General features: G+C 50.0%; 2 protein-coding genes across 5 annotated transcripts; one reads left to right on the top strand and one right to left on the bottom strand.

The window, feature by feature from the left end:
* Positions 1-1,439: 1,439 nt before the first annotated feature.
* Positions 1,440-11,450, bottom strand: FAM131C (family with sequence similarity 131 member C). The gene is made up of 6 exons (XM_070759360.1): positions 10,629-11,450; positions 7,199-7,293; positions 5,943-6,018; positions 4,414-4,596; positions 3,213-3,323; positions 1,440-1,740 (listed from the first exon to the last, which is right to left on the bottom strand). Exons 1-6 carry the CDS (start codon positions 10,648-10,650, stop codon positions 1,466-1,468), a joined length of 762 nt encoding a protein of 253 aa, XP_070615461.1. The 5' UTR covers positions 10,651-11,450; the 3' UTR covers positions 1,440-1,465.
* A 149-nt stretch (positions 11,451-11,599) lies between these two features.
* Positions 11,600-14,887, top strand: LOC139171281 (tropomyosin-like). 4 transcript variants are annotated; one of them, XR_011559730.1, is made up of 6 exons: positions 11,600-11,662; positions 11,999-12,044; positions 12,733-12,792; positions 13,446-13,964; positions 14,254-14,467; positions 14,595-14,887. XR_011559730.1 is itself a non-coding variant. In XM_070759359.1 (6 exons), exons 1-5 carry the CDS (start codon positions 11,652-11,654, stop codon positions 14,269-14,271), a joined length of 654 nt encoding a protein of 217 aa, XP_070615460.1. In that variant the 5' UTR covers positions 11,600-11,651; the 3' UTR covers positions 14,272-14,297; positions 14,595-14,887. The 4 variants fall into 4 exon arrangements, 3 of the variants coding, with proteins under 3 accessions (XP_070615460.1, XP_070615458.1, XP_070615457.1); XM_070759359.1 differs by having other exon boundaries at positions 14,254-14,297; XM_070759357.1 differs by having other exon boundaries at positions 14,223-14,297; positions 14,595-14,650.
* Positions 14,888-16,444: the final 1,557 nt, after the last annotated feature.

Genomic DNA, 16,444 nt, shown 5'->3' with positions numbered 1-16,444 from the left:
GCTTCACAGTACTTTACAGCCCTCTCTAAGTGGTTTACAGAAACTAAGCATATTGCCCCCAACAATATGGGTCCTCATTTTACCCACCATGGAAGGATGGAAGGCTGAGTCAACCTGGAGCCTACTGAGATTCATAGAAACATAGAAACATAGAAGATTGATGGCAGAAAAAAACCTTATGTTCCATCTAGTCTGCCCTTATACTATTTCCTGTATTTTATCTTAGGTTGGATCGATGTTTATCCCAGGCATGTTTAAATTCAGTTCCTGTGGATTTACCAACCACGTCTGCTGGAAGTTTGTTCCAAGCATCTACTACTTTCAGTCAAATAATATTTTACTGCTGAGAGCCAATGATCAGTAGAAGTAGCTTGCAGTACTGCACTGTAAACACTGCACCACTGAGGCAACTCTGTTTAAATTGTTTTAGATTGTTTTTAAGAGGGTTTAATGTTACATCGTAATGTTTTATTCTTTGGTTGTGAGTTCATTGGGAGTTGGGCAGCATCCAAATCCAAATCAATCAATTCATCAACAAACTCTTGAGAAGAGCAAAGATTCCCAACCTGTTTTTTGGCCATGCCCCACCTCAGCATCTCTAAAATCCTGATTCCCCCCCCCACCTCCTCCCATTACATATAATTCTTACTATTCAAAAAGTGAACTCCTACTCACGCGGAGGAAGCCTAAAAGGCCATTAACTTGGTTTAGACAAGGTTCCAACTGCCCCTATTAAAAATCAAATTGCCCCATGTTGGAACCACTGCTCTAGCATGACAGGAGGCAGGGGTTGGAGGTGGATGGAGGCTTCACTTGGCAGTGTCCAGCTAAAGAAGTCCCCTGGAACTTGCTGGCTTGTCCTCCTTTGCACACACAACACACACACAGACCAGACATTTCCTTCAGTCAGGCTGGATCAGAGCAAGCCTGCTTTGTTCCTTCCTTCCCCAGCTGGAGAAGGCCCCCAAGTGCCTCCGAGGCCAGCGCCTTGGAAGGGGGGTGTCTGGTGGGCATCCAGCAGGTTCCTTTCAGGCAAAAAAAGGTGGACGTTTTTCTGCGGCACCTGCTTTTATTTACACCTTCGGTCCAAGATTACTGGGCCAGGTGGCCTTTAGTCCACAAGGAAGGATTTGACGTTGGCTCTGTGAACATTAGCAAGCACATGAAGGGATAGGAGGCTATATGGAATCACATATGCAGGAAACCCCGGAGGGAGCCTCGGACTGAATTTCCACCTGGATACTGAGCCCTGTCCATCCTCCATGGGCCTCCCCCTCCACTGGCCCGCTCTGCAGGGTCCGTCTCATCCTCCTGCAACTGAAATGGCTCTGGGACCATACTGCACTTCCTGAGCCCAACTCCTCAGCGAAGGGTGGGCTGGGTCTGCAAAGAGGCCTCTCAGTCTCTGGAGCAAGACCCCCCCACCCCAATCCCGCCCCTCCTGGAGCTACTAACCCCCCCCAGCCTAGTCATAGAAGACCTCGTCCTCAGAGGGAGAGCTGCTGTCCACGTAGCGCAGGGATGTGGCACTCTGCTGCCATCTACTGGCATCGGGCGGGCCCACCAGCTTCCCTTCTGCCCTTCCCAAGCCACTTCTGGCCCTGCTCCACTCCTTCGCTTTCAAGGCTCTGCATGGGATGATGGGGGATTCCTGGTTGGAGAGCGTGAAGGTCCGGAGGCCGCCAGCTGGAGCTGATGGGCCGAAGAGAAGACCATCCTGCAGATAGATGCCTTCCAGATCTGTCCAGAGAAGGAGGAAGAAAAAGAGGAAAGTCAGCCAGGGGACTGAGAGAGTTAGCAAAAGGAATGGAGATCACTTATAGATGTCCAGTGGTACCTCTACCTACAATCACCTCTACTTATGAACTTTTCTATATAAGAACCAGGTGGAAATTTTTTTTGCCTCTTCTCAAGAACCATTTTCCACTTACAAACCCAAGCCTCCAAAACTGTAACCGGAAAAGGCAGGGAGGAGCCTCCATGGGACCCCTCTAGGAATCTCCTGGGAGGAAACAGGGCCGGAAAAGGCGGGGAGAAGCCTTCGCGGGGCCTCTCTAGAAATCTCCTGGGAGGAAACAGGGCCTCCCCCATCCCTGTGGTTTCCCCAATCTCACACGTTATTTGCTTTTACATTGATTCCTATGGGAAAAATTGCTTCTTAGAAACGTTTCTACTTAAGAACCTGGTCACGGAACAAATTAAATTCATAAGCAGAAGTACCACTGTATCTGGAAAATACACTGCTCAAAAAAATAAAGGGAACTCTTAAACAACACAATATAACTCCAAGTAAATCAAACTGTGAAATCAAACTGTCCACTTAGGAAGCAACACTGGTTGACAATCAATTTCACATGCTGTTGTGCACATTCAACTTTATATAGAATAAAGTATTCAATGAGAATATTTCATTCATTCAGCTCTAGGATGTGTTATTTGAGTGTTCCCTTTATTTTTTTGAGCAGTATATACTGTATTCAATGATTAGGAATAAGGTTGATGAAATAATGAAGACTGATATCAGAAGTACAATAGTCATTTAAGAAAATTGTAGAATTTTTTTTATGGGGCATTCGATTATGATAAAATGGGGGGGAAAGAATGAATTAAAAATTAACAAAAGTTGAATAAGCAAATTTGGCTTAAAATTAAAAGGCACGAGAAAGAGTAATTATTTTGATAAATTAAGCTAATAGCTGTTAATTTGGGAAATTAATCGCTTGAAATTAATTGATGGACATCCCAGAAGACAAAATTAAATTTTGGAACATTCAACACATCTTATATCTGAATGAATAAAATATTCTCATTGAATACTTTGTTCCGTACAAAGTTGAATGTGCTGACAACAAAATGAAATTGATTGTCAATTAGTGTTGCTTCCTAAGTGGACAATTTGATTTCACAGAAGTTTGATTTACTTGGAGTTACATTCTGTTTTTTAAGTGTTCCCTTTATTTTTTTTGAGCAGTGTATTTTCTTTTTTAAAAGCACAAGAGTTACATGAAAATATACCTGAAATTAATGGTTTTATACGTTAAGAATATATGAATGATTTATTTAAAAAATGTATAAGCAAGTGTTTACACTACTGTAACATTTAAAGATATATGGATTAATGTATGGAATGTTGGGGGAAAAAATTAAAAATTGCCGGGGGGGAAAAAAAGGACTGGACGTGCCCGTCCTGGGACGAAAGCCAGGATTCATACCTGGGAGCTGGATCACATCTGGCGATCCTCCCCTGTAATTCAGTTCCTCTTCGTTCAGGGAGGACCAACCACTCAGAGTGGCTTCCGTGATGGCAAACTGTTCAGCCACACCTGGAGAGGGACCAGAAAGCCAGCAGGTGAGGCACACAGATGGCTTGGGTCAAGGCTGAGACCCTGCCACCCCCCCCAAATGCAAGCTTTGAAGAGCTGATAATAGCAATAGCATTTAGACTTACATTCCGCTTCATAGTGCTTTTACAGCCCTCACTAAGCGGTTTACAGAATCAGCCTCTTGCCCCCAACAATCTGGGTCCTCATTTGATCCACCTCGGAAGGATGGAAGGCTGAGTCGACCTTGAGCCGGTGGTGAGATTTGAAGTGCTGAGCTACAGCTAGGAGTTAGCTGAAGTAGCCTGCAGTCCTGCGCTCTAACCACTGCACCACCCCAGCTCTGTATACTCCTGTGCATATTTATTTGTCTCTGTCTATATCTATTTATCTATCTATCTATCTATCTATCTATCTATCTATCTATCTATCTATCTATCTATCTATCTATCTATCTATCTATCTATCTAACTATCTATCTATCTGATTTGTATGCTCCCCCTCTCTGTGGACTCGGAGCAGCTCACAACATGTCAACAATAAAACAGTGTACAAAATACAGTTGGTTCCAATTAATATAAATATTTAGTTTAAAACATTATAAAAGCTAAATATCAAAAATCATTCATTCAAATACAAACCAAGCATATTAGGCTTCCAGTGGCCAGAGGCTGGGATCTAATGACCCCAACACTGGCAGCATAAATAAGTTTTCAAATTCTTACGAAAGGCGAGGTGGGTGGGGGCAGTATGAATCTCCAGGGGGAGCTGATTCCAGAGGGGCCTCCACAGAGAAGGCTCTTCCCCTAGCGACATTTGACAGGACCTGGAGAAGGCAGACTCTGTGGGACCTAACCGGACGCAGGGATTCGTGTGGCAGAAGGCAGTCCCACAAGTAATTTGGTCCCATGCCATGTAGGGCTTTATAGTTCATAAACAACACTTTGAATTGTGTTCGGAAACCAATTGGCATCCAATGCAGTTTGCAGAGTATCTTCCGGGAGAAGCCAGCGATGATGCCCAGTTGCTGCAAATGGAGAGAATGCTGGCCAGGCGCCCCCCCCCATATCCCTCCCACCTTCCTCCCCCTCACCTGCCGCAAACCGAGCCTCCTTCAACTCGTCCGTCAGCTCCTCGTAGAGTACCTCTTCAGTCGGGGGCGGCTCCCAGCCCACGGGAGGAGCGCTCCAGCCCTTCCACTCAATGAAGTGGGCCACGCGTCCTTGGGCCATGGCCGTGGGCTTGGTGATGTGGTCCTTCATGCTCTGGATGAGGCCTGGAGGACAGAAGAGAAGCAGGACTGAGCCCAGGCGCGAGCACAGGGGGGGACTTGGGGGAGCCATGGAGGACCGACGACACCGCCGTGCCGGCTCTGCTGCCTTTCCCCGGCTGGGGGAAAAGGAAAAAAAACAACCCAACTACGGAGGGTTTCCATGGAAACCAAGAGCGCAAGACGCATTCATCTCCCTGCTGTTGAAAAGCTCAAGCTGCAGTGGAGCGGTGGAAGACCCCCTTCCCATGTCCGGCCCCTCTGTCAAAGGAGGCTCATGTTTTTTGATGGTATGTTTATCAAGCTGACCACATCTGCACCATTGCCAGAGTTCCCCCGCCCAGTGAAAGAGGAGGATCATCACGGCAGGTAGTGGGGGATCTTGAGAACATGTAGTCCAACCTCTCCTCAGGAATCCAGATGAAAATCTTATCCAGCTGCTCCGATGCCTTGGCAGCTGTTCCCTTTAGATCAGTGATGGCGAACCTTTCTTTTTCTCCGGTGCCGATAGCATGCGTTATCATGCATGAGAGCCCACACCCACAATTCAATGCCCGGGGAGGGCAAAAACAGCTCTTCCCGCCCCGCCCCCTCCACAGGTGGCCCTCTGGAGTCCAGAAATAGCATGCTTCCCTACTTCTGGTGGGCCCAGTAGGCTTGTGTTTCGCCCTTCCCAGGCTCAAAAGGCTTCCCTGGAGCTGGGAGAGGGTTAAAAATGCCTCCCCCCCCCCGGAGGGTCTCTGGAAGCCAGAAACACCCTCCCAGAGCCTCTGTGTGAGCCAAAAAGCAGCTGGCCGGCACACACATGTACATTGAAGATGAGCTAGGGGAGCGGCTCACATGCCAGCAGATATGGCTTTGCATGCCACCTGTGGTACCCATGCCATAGGTTCGCTATCACTGCTTTAGATCATCTGTGTTTCGGGCAATAGCAATAGCATTTAGATTTATATACTGCTTCACAGTGCTTTACAGCCCTCTCTAAGCGGTTTATAGAGTATAAGCCTATTGCCTCCCACAATCTGGTCCTCATTTTACCGACCTTGGAAGGATGGAAGGCTGAACCAACCTTGAGCCTACTGATTTTTGATTTGCCAAACTGCTGGCAGCCAGTGATCAGCAGAAGTAGCTTGCAATACCGCACTCTGCCAACGAGGCTCTATGGCACTGTGGCCACCCTCACCACCACTCCAACGCAACAGCAGGGACCCTCCCGACATCAAGCTACATGACGCGGACATTCAGTAGCCCGGCCTTAGGCGTGAGGCTGCCCTGATGGTGAAGCACCTCTTTTTGAGTTTCTATCAGCTGAGGAGTTGCTAGAAAGCTATTGATCCAGAGGGCAAACCTACCCAGCAAGGAGGAGGTAGCAAGGGCTGTCACGTCGTAGGCCGCCAAGGTAGCACCGCCAGAGCCTCGCAAGGATTTCTGCAGGAAAAGAAGAGAGAGGTGATGACCTAGGATGGGCCGCTCTGTTCCAGTCTGGGTGGTTGGGGATCTAAAGGAAGCCCCAGCCCTGCCCCAGTCTCTTGCACAGATACGGTGCAGGAAGAGCCTTCTAGGCAGTTGGTATCTCCCAATTTGAAATGTCCTTTTCTTCCCCCTAGACCAGGGGTAGGCAAAGTTGGCTCCTCTATGACATGTGGACTCCAACTCCCAGAATTCCTGAGCTAGTGTGATTGGCCCAGGAATTCTGGGAGTTGAAGTCCACAAGTTATAGAAGAGCCAACTTTGCCCACCCCTACCTTAGACCCATGATGGCGAACCTATGGCATGCATGCCACCTGTGGCACATAGAGCCATATCAGAGGGCATGCAAGACTTTGCCCTGTGACAAGCTCCAGCGTGCATGTACACGCTGGCCATCTGATTTTCGGCCTTGTGAAAGGCTGTTTCACCCTCTAGATGCTTCAGAGAAGCTTCCCTAAAGTCCCAGAAGCAAAAAAATTGCCCAACAGACAAACCAGAAGTTCAGAAAAGCGCACTTCCAGTTTGCCGCCGTGCTGTTTTTTGCACTCCAGACCTTCAGGAAGCTTCCCTGAATCCTCCCGAGTGCAAAAAACATCACAACAGATAAACCGCAAGTGCATTTTCCCGAACACCTGGTTTGCCTGTTTGAACAATTTTTTAACCTACCAGGTTTCAGTAAGGCCAGTGCGTATGCGCGGGGGGAGGAGCACAATGAGGTGCGCATGTTTTGGGGGGGGAGGGAAGGGGTGTGGGTACGTGCACGCATGCTAGCACACCCACACACCCTCTTTTGGCACGCGGACCCCCCCAAAATTCCGCCATCACTGCCGTAGGCCGTGTACCCAAGACCATCCTGGCTATACTTCTCGCCCTGTTGTTAACATTCGTCATGTTCTCATTGCCGGGGTGTGTGTGTTTGGCTTTCTGTCTTCACGCTTAAGCTACCCACCCGATTGTACATCACTTTCACGGTGCCCAGTCTCTCTGTATCGTTTGTTCGTTGCCCTCACGTTTGCAACAGTGTACTTTTTTCATTGTCACACACACAAAAAAGTTGGCGCTAGCTTTTGTGGGGGAAGAGGGGATAGAAAAAATTTCCTCAGGCAGCCATCTTGAGGGGAAGAGTGCTAGCCTTTACCTCAGGGGTGTTTTCGTTTGGAACAGGTGGATTGCCGCCTTCCTGGTCCGGCAGAGGGACAGCGCCTCCCTCTTTGTGGGGCCTCGTGAGCAATTCTGCAGAAAGAAAGAAAGACGTTCAGCCAGCGGAGCAGACAAGACGGGTTATGGAATTGGGGAGAAGACCGTTGTAGCTAAGACACCCTTCAAGCTATTTCCCCAAAACAGAATAGAATTATTTTATTGGCCAAGTGTGATTGTACACATAGAGACCTTTGTCTTAGGTGCATAAGCTCTCAGCGAACATAAAAAATACATGCATCAAGAATCCTAAGATGCAACACTTAGTGACGGTCATAGGATACTAAATGAGCAGTCAAATCATGTACTAGGAAACTATTAATACAATATAAATCATAAAGATACAAGCAACAAGGTTATAGTGGAGACAGGAAGGATGAGAAGAATAATGGTAATACAGTCTCAGTAAATAGTTTGACGGTGTTGTGGGAATTAGTGGTTTAGCAGAGTGATGATAAGCAATAACGCTTTACAGCCCTCGCCAAGCGGTTTACAGAGTCAGCCTCATGTCCCCAACAATCTGAGTCATAATTTTACCTACCTCAGAAAAATGGAAGACTAAGTCAACTTTGAGCCGGTGGTGAGATTTGAACTGGCAAACTACAGCCAGCAGTCAAGCAGAAGCAGCTTGCAGTACTGCACTCTAGCCACTGGGGAGATTGTCCCTCATTCCACTATGAGTTTGGCCCTCGTAGTGGCCATCTTTTCAGTAGCTGGCCAGTCCACCTTGGTCCTCTCCATTGACCTCTAGATTGGCCCGGGGCCTTTGATTGCTCGGTGCACCAACAGGTTGCAGGCTCAAGCGGCTCTCAAAAGACCAGGATGGCATGGAAGGGAGCTGGGATTTCTTATAACTTTCAGGCAAGGAAAAGGAGTGAGATGCCCTTGCTGGCCGGTGACACTTGCTTACTGCTTCCTTTGCTTTGATCTTTCCCGCAGAAGGCAGCTAGGAGGGTGGGGTGGGGGTGTCTTCTTTTAGGACCCACAATACCTGGGAGTGTCAAAGGCAACTGAATTTGGGAAAAAGCACCTTGGGAAAAATCCTGACTTGGATGACAGGAGTCTTGGAAAAGGGGTTGCAAACAACCTCCCTCCCTCCACTCCCTTTGCTAGGTGCAATGAGACACTTGTCTGATCAAGCAAGCTCTCTAGCATCCTCTTAATAGGAAACGTGGGCTATCGCTTGAGCATGCACAGAGTGCAGAAAGACCTCTCGCAGCATCTCTGAATGGCTGAACAATTTGTTCCTTCAGATGCTGCGGCCCAGAGGTGGAGCTCTCGCTTCATCATCAGGAGCTGCTTGTGTGTTCGACCCTACATAGAGGCCGCTTGGGCAGGGGGTTGGACTACATCAGGGGTAGGCAAAGTTGGCTCTTCTATGGCATGTGGACTTCAGCTCCCAGAATTCCTGAGCTAGCATTGATTGGCTCAGGAATTCTGGGAGTTGAAGTCCACAATTCATAGATAAATCAACTTTGCCTACTCCTGGACTAAATGACCTGCAAGGTCCCCCTTCCAACTCCGGTTTCCAATCTTTACCCACCGGCAAGTGGGATCAAACGGAGGAGGGGGAGGTGATCCAATCTCGCCTCCATTTATCTATCTACTCTATCCATCTATCTACTGTATCTACTCTGTCTATTGTTCTACCAGCTTCTCGGCACGAGCCCTCAATTAAGTTCAAAGGTAGTACAGTGATCCCTCGAGTATCGCGAGGGTTACGTTCCAAGACCCCTCGCGATACTCGATTTTTCGCAATATAGTGGTGCGGAAGTAAAAACACCATCTGCGCAAGAGGGGGAGAGATAGAGAAAGAGAGAGAAGGAAAGAAAGAAAGAGATGAGAAAGGAAGGAAGAGAGTGAGAGAGAGGAAGAAAGAGAGAGAGAGAAGAGTGGAGTATTTTTTAATTAATATTTTCTGAAAAATCGCGATATAGCGTTTCGCAAAGATCGAGATCGCGAAACTCGAGGGATCACTGTAATTCAGACACACACAGTTGTAAGTCAATAACAATGTTTTTTATCGAAAGGAAAAGAGGAGCCACACACACTTGTAGTCAGGCAAAATGCTCACCTTCAGAGCAACTGCCTTAAGTGCTGTGAAGAACAACAAACAAACACAAAGCAGATAACAAGCAGCTGTGAAGACATCACAGCCACTCTTCTTTGCAAAGTTACAAACTTGACTATGATTTAGTTCAAAAGTCCTGGAAAAAATTCAAAGAGAGTCCTTGTAGAATCCTGATACCAATCACATGTCCCGAAGGGATAAACTTCCACACCCAGAGGCCAAAACGCTGGCTATTTAACAGCAGCCCCAATTAGTCTAATGACACCCAGCCACAGGTGATCTCCCTTATTTCCTGTAGTATTTATGCAGCTGCTCTTTCCTAGCAATTGCCCTGCGGCTGTGTACATCAATGTATGTTTCTCCTTCCAAATCCATTGATAACGATGATGAATCACTCAGGGGGCGACTACTTAATGGGCTGTCTGCCATTACCCGCTCTGAGGATTCCACTTCACTTCTACTATCTGCTTCAGATTCTTCGCTGTCAGAAGCAGTGGGCAATAAAACTGGCCTCTGACCCTGGGAGGATTCATGCACCTCCACCTCCACAGTCCTTGGGGCAGGAGCTGGCCCAGAGCCAACCACGTCTGTCTGTCTGTCTGTCTGTCTGTCTGTCTGTCTGTCTGTCTGTCTGTCTGTCTGTCTGTCTGTCTGTCTGTCTGTCTGTCTGTCTATCTATCTATCTATCTATCTATCTATCTATCTATCTATCTATCTATCTATCGTATTTATCTGCCACTCACTCCAGGGCTCTGAGCGGCTAACAGTAGAAATAAATACAACAATAAAAACAGTTAAAATCTAATAATAAAAACAAACAATACAATAAAACAGTAGTAACATAAAAAACCATACACACTTGCAATCAACCTGATTCCAGGCCTTCTGGAAAAACTAGGTCTTAACAGCAGTTCAAATCTCACCACCAGCTCAAGGTCAACTCAGCCTTCCATCCTTCCCAGGTGGGTCAAATGAGGACCCAGATTGTTGGGTGGTAATAGGACTGATTCTGTCAACCGCTTTGAGAGGGCTGTCAAAGCACTACGAAAAAGCGGTCTATGTCTTAAATGCTTGTGAGTTCGATCCTAGGTAGAGGCCGATGTCAGGCTCTCCCGCTTGGGCAGGGGGTTGGACTAGATGACCTGCAAGGTCCACCTTCCAACTCTGGTTTTTAATGCTCAGAAATATCATCTCCCCTCAAGGTCGTCCCCTGCCCGAAGCCCTCCCGCTGCCCATTGCAAGGAGCCAGCTCCGGCCTCGGTCTCAATCTGCGCGCCGGGAGAACGGGGGACAAGCTGACCTTTGGTGGCGCACGAGCCCATGGCGGGGCGGGGAGCGTGCCAGAACCGCCGGGCGCATCGAGGAAAAGGGGACCGGAGCTTGCCGTCGTTCCGCCCCAGTTCTCCGGGCCTTCAAACCTGGGGATCCGGTGCCGGAGGAATCGAACCACTTACGCCGCCTCTCCTTCCCTGCGCAAAACTGGATTCGCGAGGGATCCACTCCGGATTCGAGGCGGGGGTCACTCACTCAGCCCCCGATGTCCGAGAAGCTGTGAGGGAAAGACGCTCCGCGCCGAAGCAGTCCCGCCTCCACGGAGGTCGCTCCTTCCAGCGCGGCTCTCGGCGGATGGAGTGGATCCCGGGCTTGGAAAGGGCGGGGGGTCCATCGCTCCCTCCCTCCCAGGACCGACAGCTGCGGGAGGGCGGGGGGGACTCTTGGCGGGTCCTTCTTTCCTCGGCGATCGCAGCCTCGGGAGAGCCACGCAGCCCCCGCAGAACCGGGGGAGGACAAACCGGGTAGCCAAAGCCCTCGGCTCCGGCCCCACTCCCGGGGAGGGAGACCGAGATTGGGAGAGAGGCGTGGCAGAAGCAGCCTCCCACGGAGCTCTTGGCAACAGTTGGGATCGGCTTCAGAAAATTGGGGGGAAGCCCACGGGAGACCCGGAAAATCCGTGGGAGTGGGGGCAAGGAACGAAGCAGCAGCCTCCCCCACTTTTGTACCTGCATGGGATCGGGTGGCTCTGGGAGCCTGCTTGCATGAAATCACGCGTGGGGGGGGAGAAGAGGGATCTGGAGAGGCGGCCAATCAGAAGACACAGATAGCCACCCAGCGCTCCCTTCCTCCTCCGCTTAGGATGCCCTACAGCTGTTCGTCTTTAAGCTCCGCCCACCTTTGGCGCGTCACCATTCGATTCCTACCAATCGGGGAAAGGAAAGCAAGGGCGGGGTCCCCGAGCGAGGCGGGGCCGCCAAATGGGAGGGAAGCTTCAAATAGCGGTCCGGGAGGCGAGGGCGAGGCGGGTTGGGTTGCCTAGAGCGTCGCCATGGAGGAAAAGTGAGTGAGTCGCCGACAGCCTTTCTAGAAACCCGCTGGGTGGGTGGGTGGGTGGGTAGGGACCAACGGCGGGGAGAGAAGGAGCAGCAGCCAGCGTTGGCGATGGTCACCTGACCCCTGGGAGTCAATGGGGTTGCTCTGTTCTGGCGGGAAAAAGGCTCATGGCCGGGCCCTGAGGCACGCGGTGCTGAGACCTAGCGAAGCCTGCGTGGCGGCGTCGAAGAAGGCCCGACTTTGTCCCGCCCGCCGCCTGGGGGTCAGCCGGGGAGGACCTCCTCCGCCTCCTACTGCTCCAGACGCTGGTTTTGCAGTTCTTTTTTTTTTTTTTTTTTGCAGGTGCGGCGATGGCATCCACTCCGTAGAGTGCCTGGAGAAGAATTTCGTGAGTGGCCGGGCCCGGGAGCGTTTCTTGAGGGGAGGGAGCAGCCGGCCGAAGGTTCCCCTCAGCGCAGGCCGCACTCCCTGCCCGACCTCGGGCCCTGTTTCCAGCGCCCTCGGCAGCTCTGGGAAGGGCCCGAGTGGCCAGAGCAGGCATAGCCTCTTTTTCTCCGAGGGGGCGGGCGTTTGCCTGTGTGTCGGGTGGGGGGGAGCAATAAAGCCGCTCTGAGTACTCGGTGAAGGGCGGCATATAAGCCTCATAAATAAATGTATGTATAAGGGGACGCTCCAGCGCTAAGCTTCTTGTCTGCCTTTTTGCAGGCAATAAAGTCAGGTGGAGTTCTCTGGTTTATTTATTATGTATGCAAGCACAAATTATGCCGCCCTCTTCCTCAAACTCAGGGCGGCTCACAACAGGAATAAATACAAAGCATATAGAAATCTAAAACATTCCAAAACCCCAATTTCTTTTTAAAAAAACAGCAGTTGCTGTAGAGGAGCTGGATTTGGGGGGACGGGACACACACAGTCCCAAAGGTGCTTCCCCCTTGCCCTTCAGGCATTTCCCCCCCACAAAAAGGCATATCTTCTCCCCCCCCCCCCAAAAGAAACCCCCCAAAACAAAACAGGCCCTTTGCTTCAGGAAGGCCCAAAAGGAGAACCCTGGCACCTCAATTCTGTTTCTTCCTCAGATGGCTTTGCAAAAGAAAATGGAAGAGGATTTCTCCCAAGTGGAGAGCATTCAGACCAAGGTGGGTGCTGCAGAGCCAGCCCCCTCCTCTGGGTCAGCCAGACTGGCTCTGTCCTCTTGGAGGCGAGAGGAAGGGATGGGGTTTTTTAGGAGGACTCTTCTTTCTTTGCTGGAGAAGATGGGTTGATAATGGTGTTGAAAGTTTGGTTAAAATTTTCTACACCCTCCACATATTTTTTTTTTTGTGTGTGTGTGTGTGTTTTGGGGGTGTGTGTCTCCCTGCATTTTTTGCAGGCAAAAATGTCTTTAAACTTATCAAAAATTGCATTTTTCATTGGCTGTTAGCCCAGCAGTGACACTCTTCTAGGTCCACAGAAAACATGCCTCTATAACTTAGTTTCTTTGCTCTGTCAGTTTTTACTTCCTCGGAATCCTCCACCAGCATTCAAGTGGTCTTTCTAACAATTGCTTTTGCTTTCTGCCTTCTGCCCGGGTCAGCTTCTGCCATAATGTCTTGAGGGGGCTGAGTTTTGCAGTCATCCATCACTTGGAGGGGCTGTGAAACTGCCGCAGTTGCTTGCTATTCTTGCCAAAGTACAAGTTGGGAGGCAGAACAGGGGGAAGTGGTCACAGGTAGAATTATATCGTTCCACTGAACCTGAGCCAGGTTTTGAAGAGCGCCCCCCCCCCCCCCCCCCCCTATTTTTGGCCCAGGTAAAAGCTTTGAGTGCCGACTGGGAGGAACGACACGAGCAGTTGAAGATAGAGCAGGAAAAGGTGACAGAACTGGAAGCCCAGATAAAGCTGCTGAATACCAAGCAAGAAGAAGTCATGGCTTCCCTTCAAGCTGATATGATCCGTGCTGCCAACCAGATCCAGGAAAAGGAAGGACTGGCAGAACGGCTCAAGGCAGAGATTTCCTTCCTGGAGAAGAGGGTTAGGGCGGCCTGCCGGGAGGCTGCCGGGAGTGCTGCTGAACTGGAAAAAGGAGCTCACGATGCCCGGCTGGCTTTGGAGGCCACTCTGTCCTCTCTCTGTCCGCAGCTGGACAGAGAGGATGTAGTGAGTGAAACCTTGCAGTCTGAGCAGGAGAACACGCAGCTGCAGGATCTTGAGCAAGTCCAGGATGGCCAGAAGTCCGAGTGCCCAGGAGAGGCCAAAGGAGCGGAAGCCACAGCAGAAGAGGCTCTGCAAGGGCAGCCACAGGGGGCAGTGGGTGACCTGCAAGAAGAGGTGAGCTCTGCAGGGAAAGATTAAACTCCGCTTAAGGTGCTGGAGAAGAATTCAGGGGCTGGAGGTGGGGACCTCTGCTGAGGACTTGCTCTCTGGATATGAGAAGGGGGGGGGGGGGACTCCTTTGGGCGTAATTGCTCTAGCTTCTCAGCTGCAGCATTAGATTAAAGCCAAACTGCCAAAGAGGGGGAGGGGGGTGTCTTTATGATCTCAGGCTTCCCCTTCGGCCAGTGCTGGAGGAGGCCAAGGTTTTCTCAGCTGTCTGAGGCCAGGTCTTTTGCTTCTACAGGTCTCTAAGTTCCCTTGATCCCGACATCTTCCCCAGGCAGGCCTGTATGTAGCCTGTTCCTCTTTCTGACTCACTCAGGTGGCCTCTTTTCTTGGCACACAGGTGTGGTGGGAGAGGAGGCTTTGACAGGCTCTTGACACTTTGGCACTGTGAATTTCTGGGAAGAGAATCGGTATCTCTGGGTGTGGTGAAGGACCACCCTTTGGAACTTGGTGTGAGGAGTACACAAAAGCTTAGTGGAATCCCCTGGGTGTCACCCCTTTCGAAGGAACCCCCCACGGGCACCCTCAAGCAAAATGACCAGGAGATTTTGCAATGCTGTTCTTTTTTTCTCCCCACAGGCCAAGCCCAGAGGCGGTGTGGGTGTTACTTCGTCCACCGATCTTCTTTGGGCTCTTGAAAGGCAGGCACTGGGTCCCTGGAGCCACCGGTCAGGCGAACAAGCTGTGTCCAGAAGCCTGCTTGGCTTTCAAAAATGCAGAGAGGCCATTGAGAGGCCTTCCTGGGAAAGGCTCCTGCAACTGGAGAGGGGTGAAAATTGTACTTCTGTCTGCCACCACGGTCTTTCTGAGATGCACCTTGCTGAAGCTGATCGTCACTTGAGTATTGAATAAAAATGTGCACACCTGCAAAACCGAAGCGCCCTTCTTTCAGCAAGCTCAAAGAGGTGCTGTTTCATTGCCCACCTTCGAGGCTGGCTGCTTCTGCAGGCATCTCTTAGCCATATCTGGGGATTGCCACTAGAGGGTGCTCTTGTACTGACCCAATATCTCCTCCAACAGCAGCCCTTCTGGATAGTTAATAACAACACAGTTCAAAGGGACTTTGGAGGTCTTCTAGCCAGCCCTCTACTCAGGCAGGAATCCATACACTACTTCAGACAAATGCTTATCCAACATCTGCTTTAAAACTTCCAGTATTGCAGCATTCACAACTTCTAGAGGCAAGCTGTTCCACTGATCAATTGTTCTAACTCATGAAATTTCTTCTTAGTTCTAGGTTGCTTCTCTCCTTGTTTCGTTTCCACCCGTTGCTTCTTGTTCTACCCTCAGGTGCTTTGGAGAATAGGTTGACTCCCTCTTCTTTGTGGCAACCCCTGAGATATTGGAACAATGCTATCACTGCTAATTGGGGAGGCAATTGCAGAATTGCTTTGGTGGGGCTCCCTTCACGTCCATTTTTGAATAGGTAGTGAAGTCCTGCTTTTGGCACTTGGGCTGAACATCCTTGGATGAGGCATTGAGGCCCTTGCATGATGACCCTGGAAAGGTGGAGAGAAAGCAAATCCCCCTGTAAACGGGTGCAGCTGTCTGAAGGGAGCAGCAGCTCATGGGATTGTCAGGCCTTTTGCTCCCCACTCAATGCTTTTCCCCCCCTTTGATCCTCAAAACCTGGGCAGGAAATCCAGAATGTGACTGTGGGGCAATGCCTGCAGTGGGCTTTCCTTCTTCCCATTCCTCCCCTGGGTCTTGGCTCCGGTGAGGTCTTGCCTGGCAGTGAAGAGGTCCCTTCTTCCTTCGCATGGATTCTTCCTGAACCACCAGATTGTGGACAATTAAGGCTTCTTTTAATTCCTCTTATTGCTGGTCTTCCTCACGGTTGCTGATTATGGCGTTTAGATTTTATTGGTCGATTTCATTGCACAGCATAATTTTCTTGTTTTGAGTGTTTTATGGTAACATAATGAAAAACTGGTACAAATTCCTGAAGAAGTGGAACATTTCTCCTCCATAAATTTATCTCCCTCCTGACACACTGATGCAATTAAAGCCAGAGCCAACCACCACATCTCTGGGGCAGCAAATTCCACCCAGATCTTCCCCAACCCCATTGGTTCCAACGGGTGACCGCAGAACTCCGCCAGGGAGAGATGCAGAAAAATATATCTGTAGCCGCTTCCTCCTCACAGCCGTTCCTAATTTACAAACCCCTATCGTGGCTCCTTTTAGCAGACATTTACTCCCCTCGACTGGAAAAATAAAATCCATCACATGCTTGCCAAGGATTGTGGAGCTAACCCACACTTGGAATTCCACACTGCCATTGCCTTTTCCCCCCCAAACTGACCCAAACTTGTTTTCTGTGTGACTGTCCCCCACAGGGGCTCTCGGGAGCTGCTTGCTATGCAACTTCTGGACCGTCCACTTTAACGGGAGCCTTTCGGAGAGGTTTAGAAAGGTTTTAACAAGGC

This window comes from Erythrolamprus reginae, chromosome 8 (assembly GCF_031021105.1).
Source record: "Erythrolamprus reginae isolate rEryReg1 chromosome 8, rEryReg1.hap1, whole genome shotgun sequence".
NCBI lineage: Eukaryota > Metazoa > Chordata > Lepidosauria > Squamata > Dipsadidae > Erythrolamprus > Erythrolamprus reginae.
The sequence above is the reverse complement of the archived record's forward strand: the minus strand, read 5'-3'. Positions and strand labels throughout refer to the sequence as shown.

What these genes read in the sequence shown, in the direction of transcription:
- FAM131C (XM_070759360.1), bottom strand. Translation starts at nt 10,650, where the DNA reads ATGGGCTCGTGCGCCACCAAAG. An exon ending in TGCTACCTCCTCCTTGCTGG is followed by an intron (nt 4,597 to 5,942) that starts GTAGGTTTGCCC and finishes TCTGTCCTCCAG; the next exon opens with GCCTCATCCAGAGCATGAAG. An exon ending in AGATGTGATCCAGCTCCCAG is followed by an intron (nt 1,741 to 3,212) that starts GTATGAATCCTG and finishes TTCTCTGGACAG; the next exon opens with ATCTGGAAGGCATCTATCTG.
- LOC139171281 (XM_070759356.1), top strand. An exon ending in AGTGCCTGGAGAAGAATTTC is followed by an intron (nt 12,045 to 12,732) that starts GTGAGTGGCCGG and finishes TTTCTTCCTCAG; the next exon opens with ATGGCTTTGCAAAAGAAAAT. An exon ending in TGGGTGACCTGCAAGAAGAG is followed by an intron (nt 13,965 to 14,594) that starts GTGAGCTCTGCA and finishes TTCTCCCCACAG; the next exon opens with GCCAAGCCCAGAGGCGGTGT.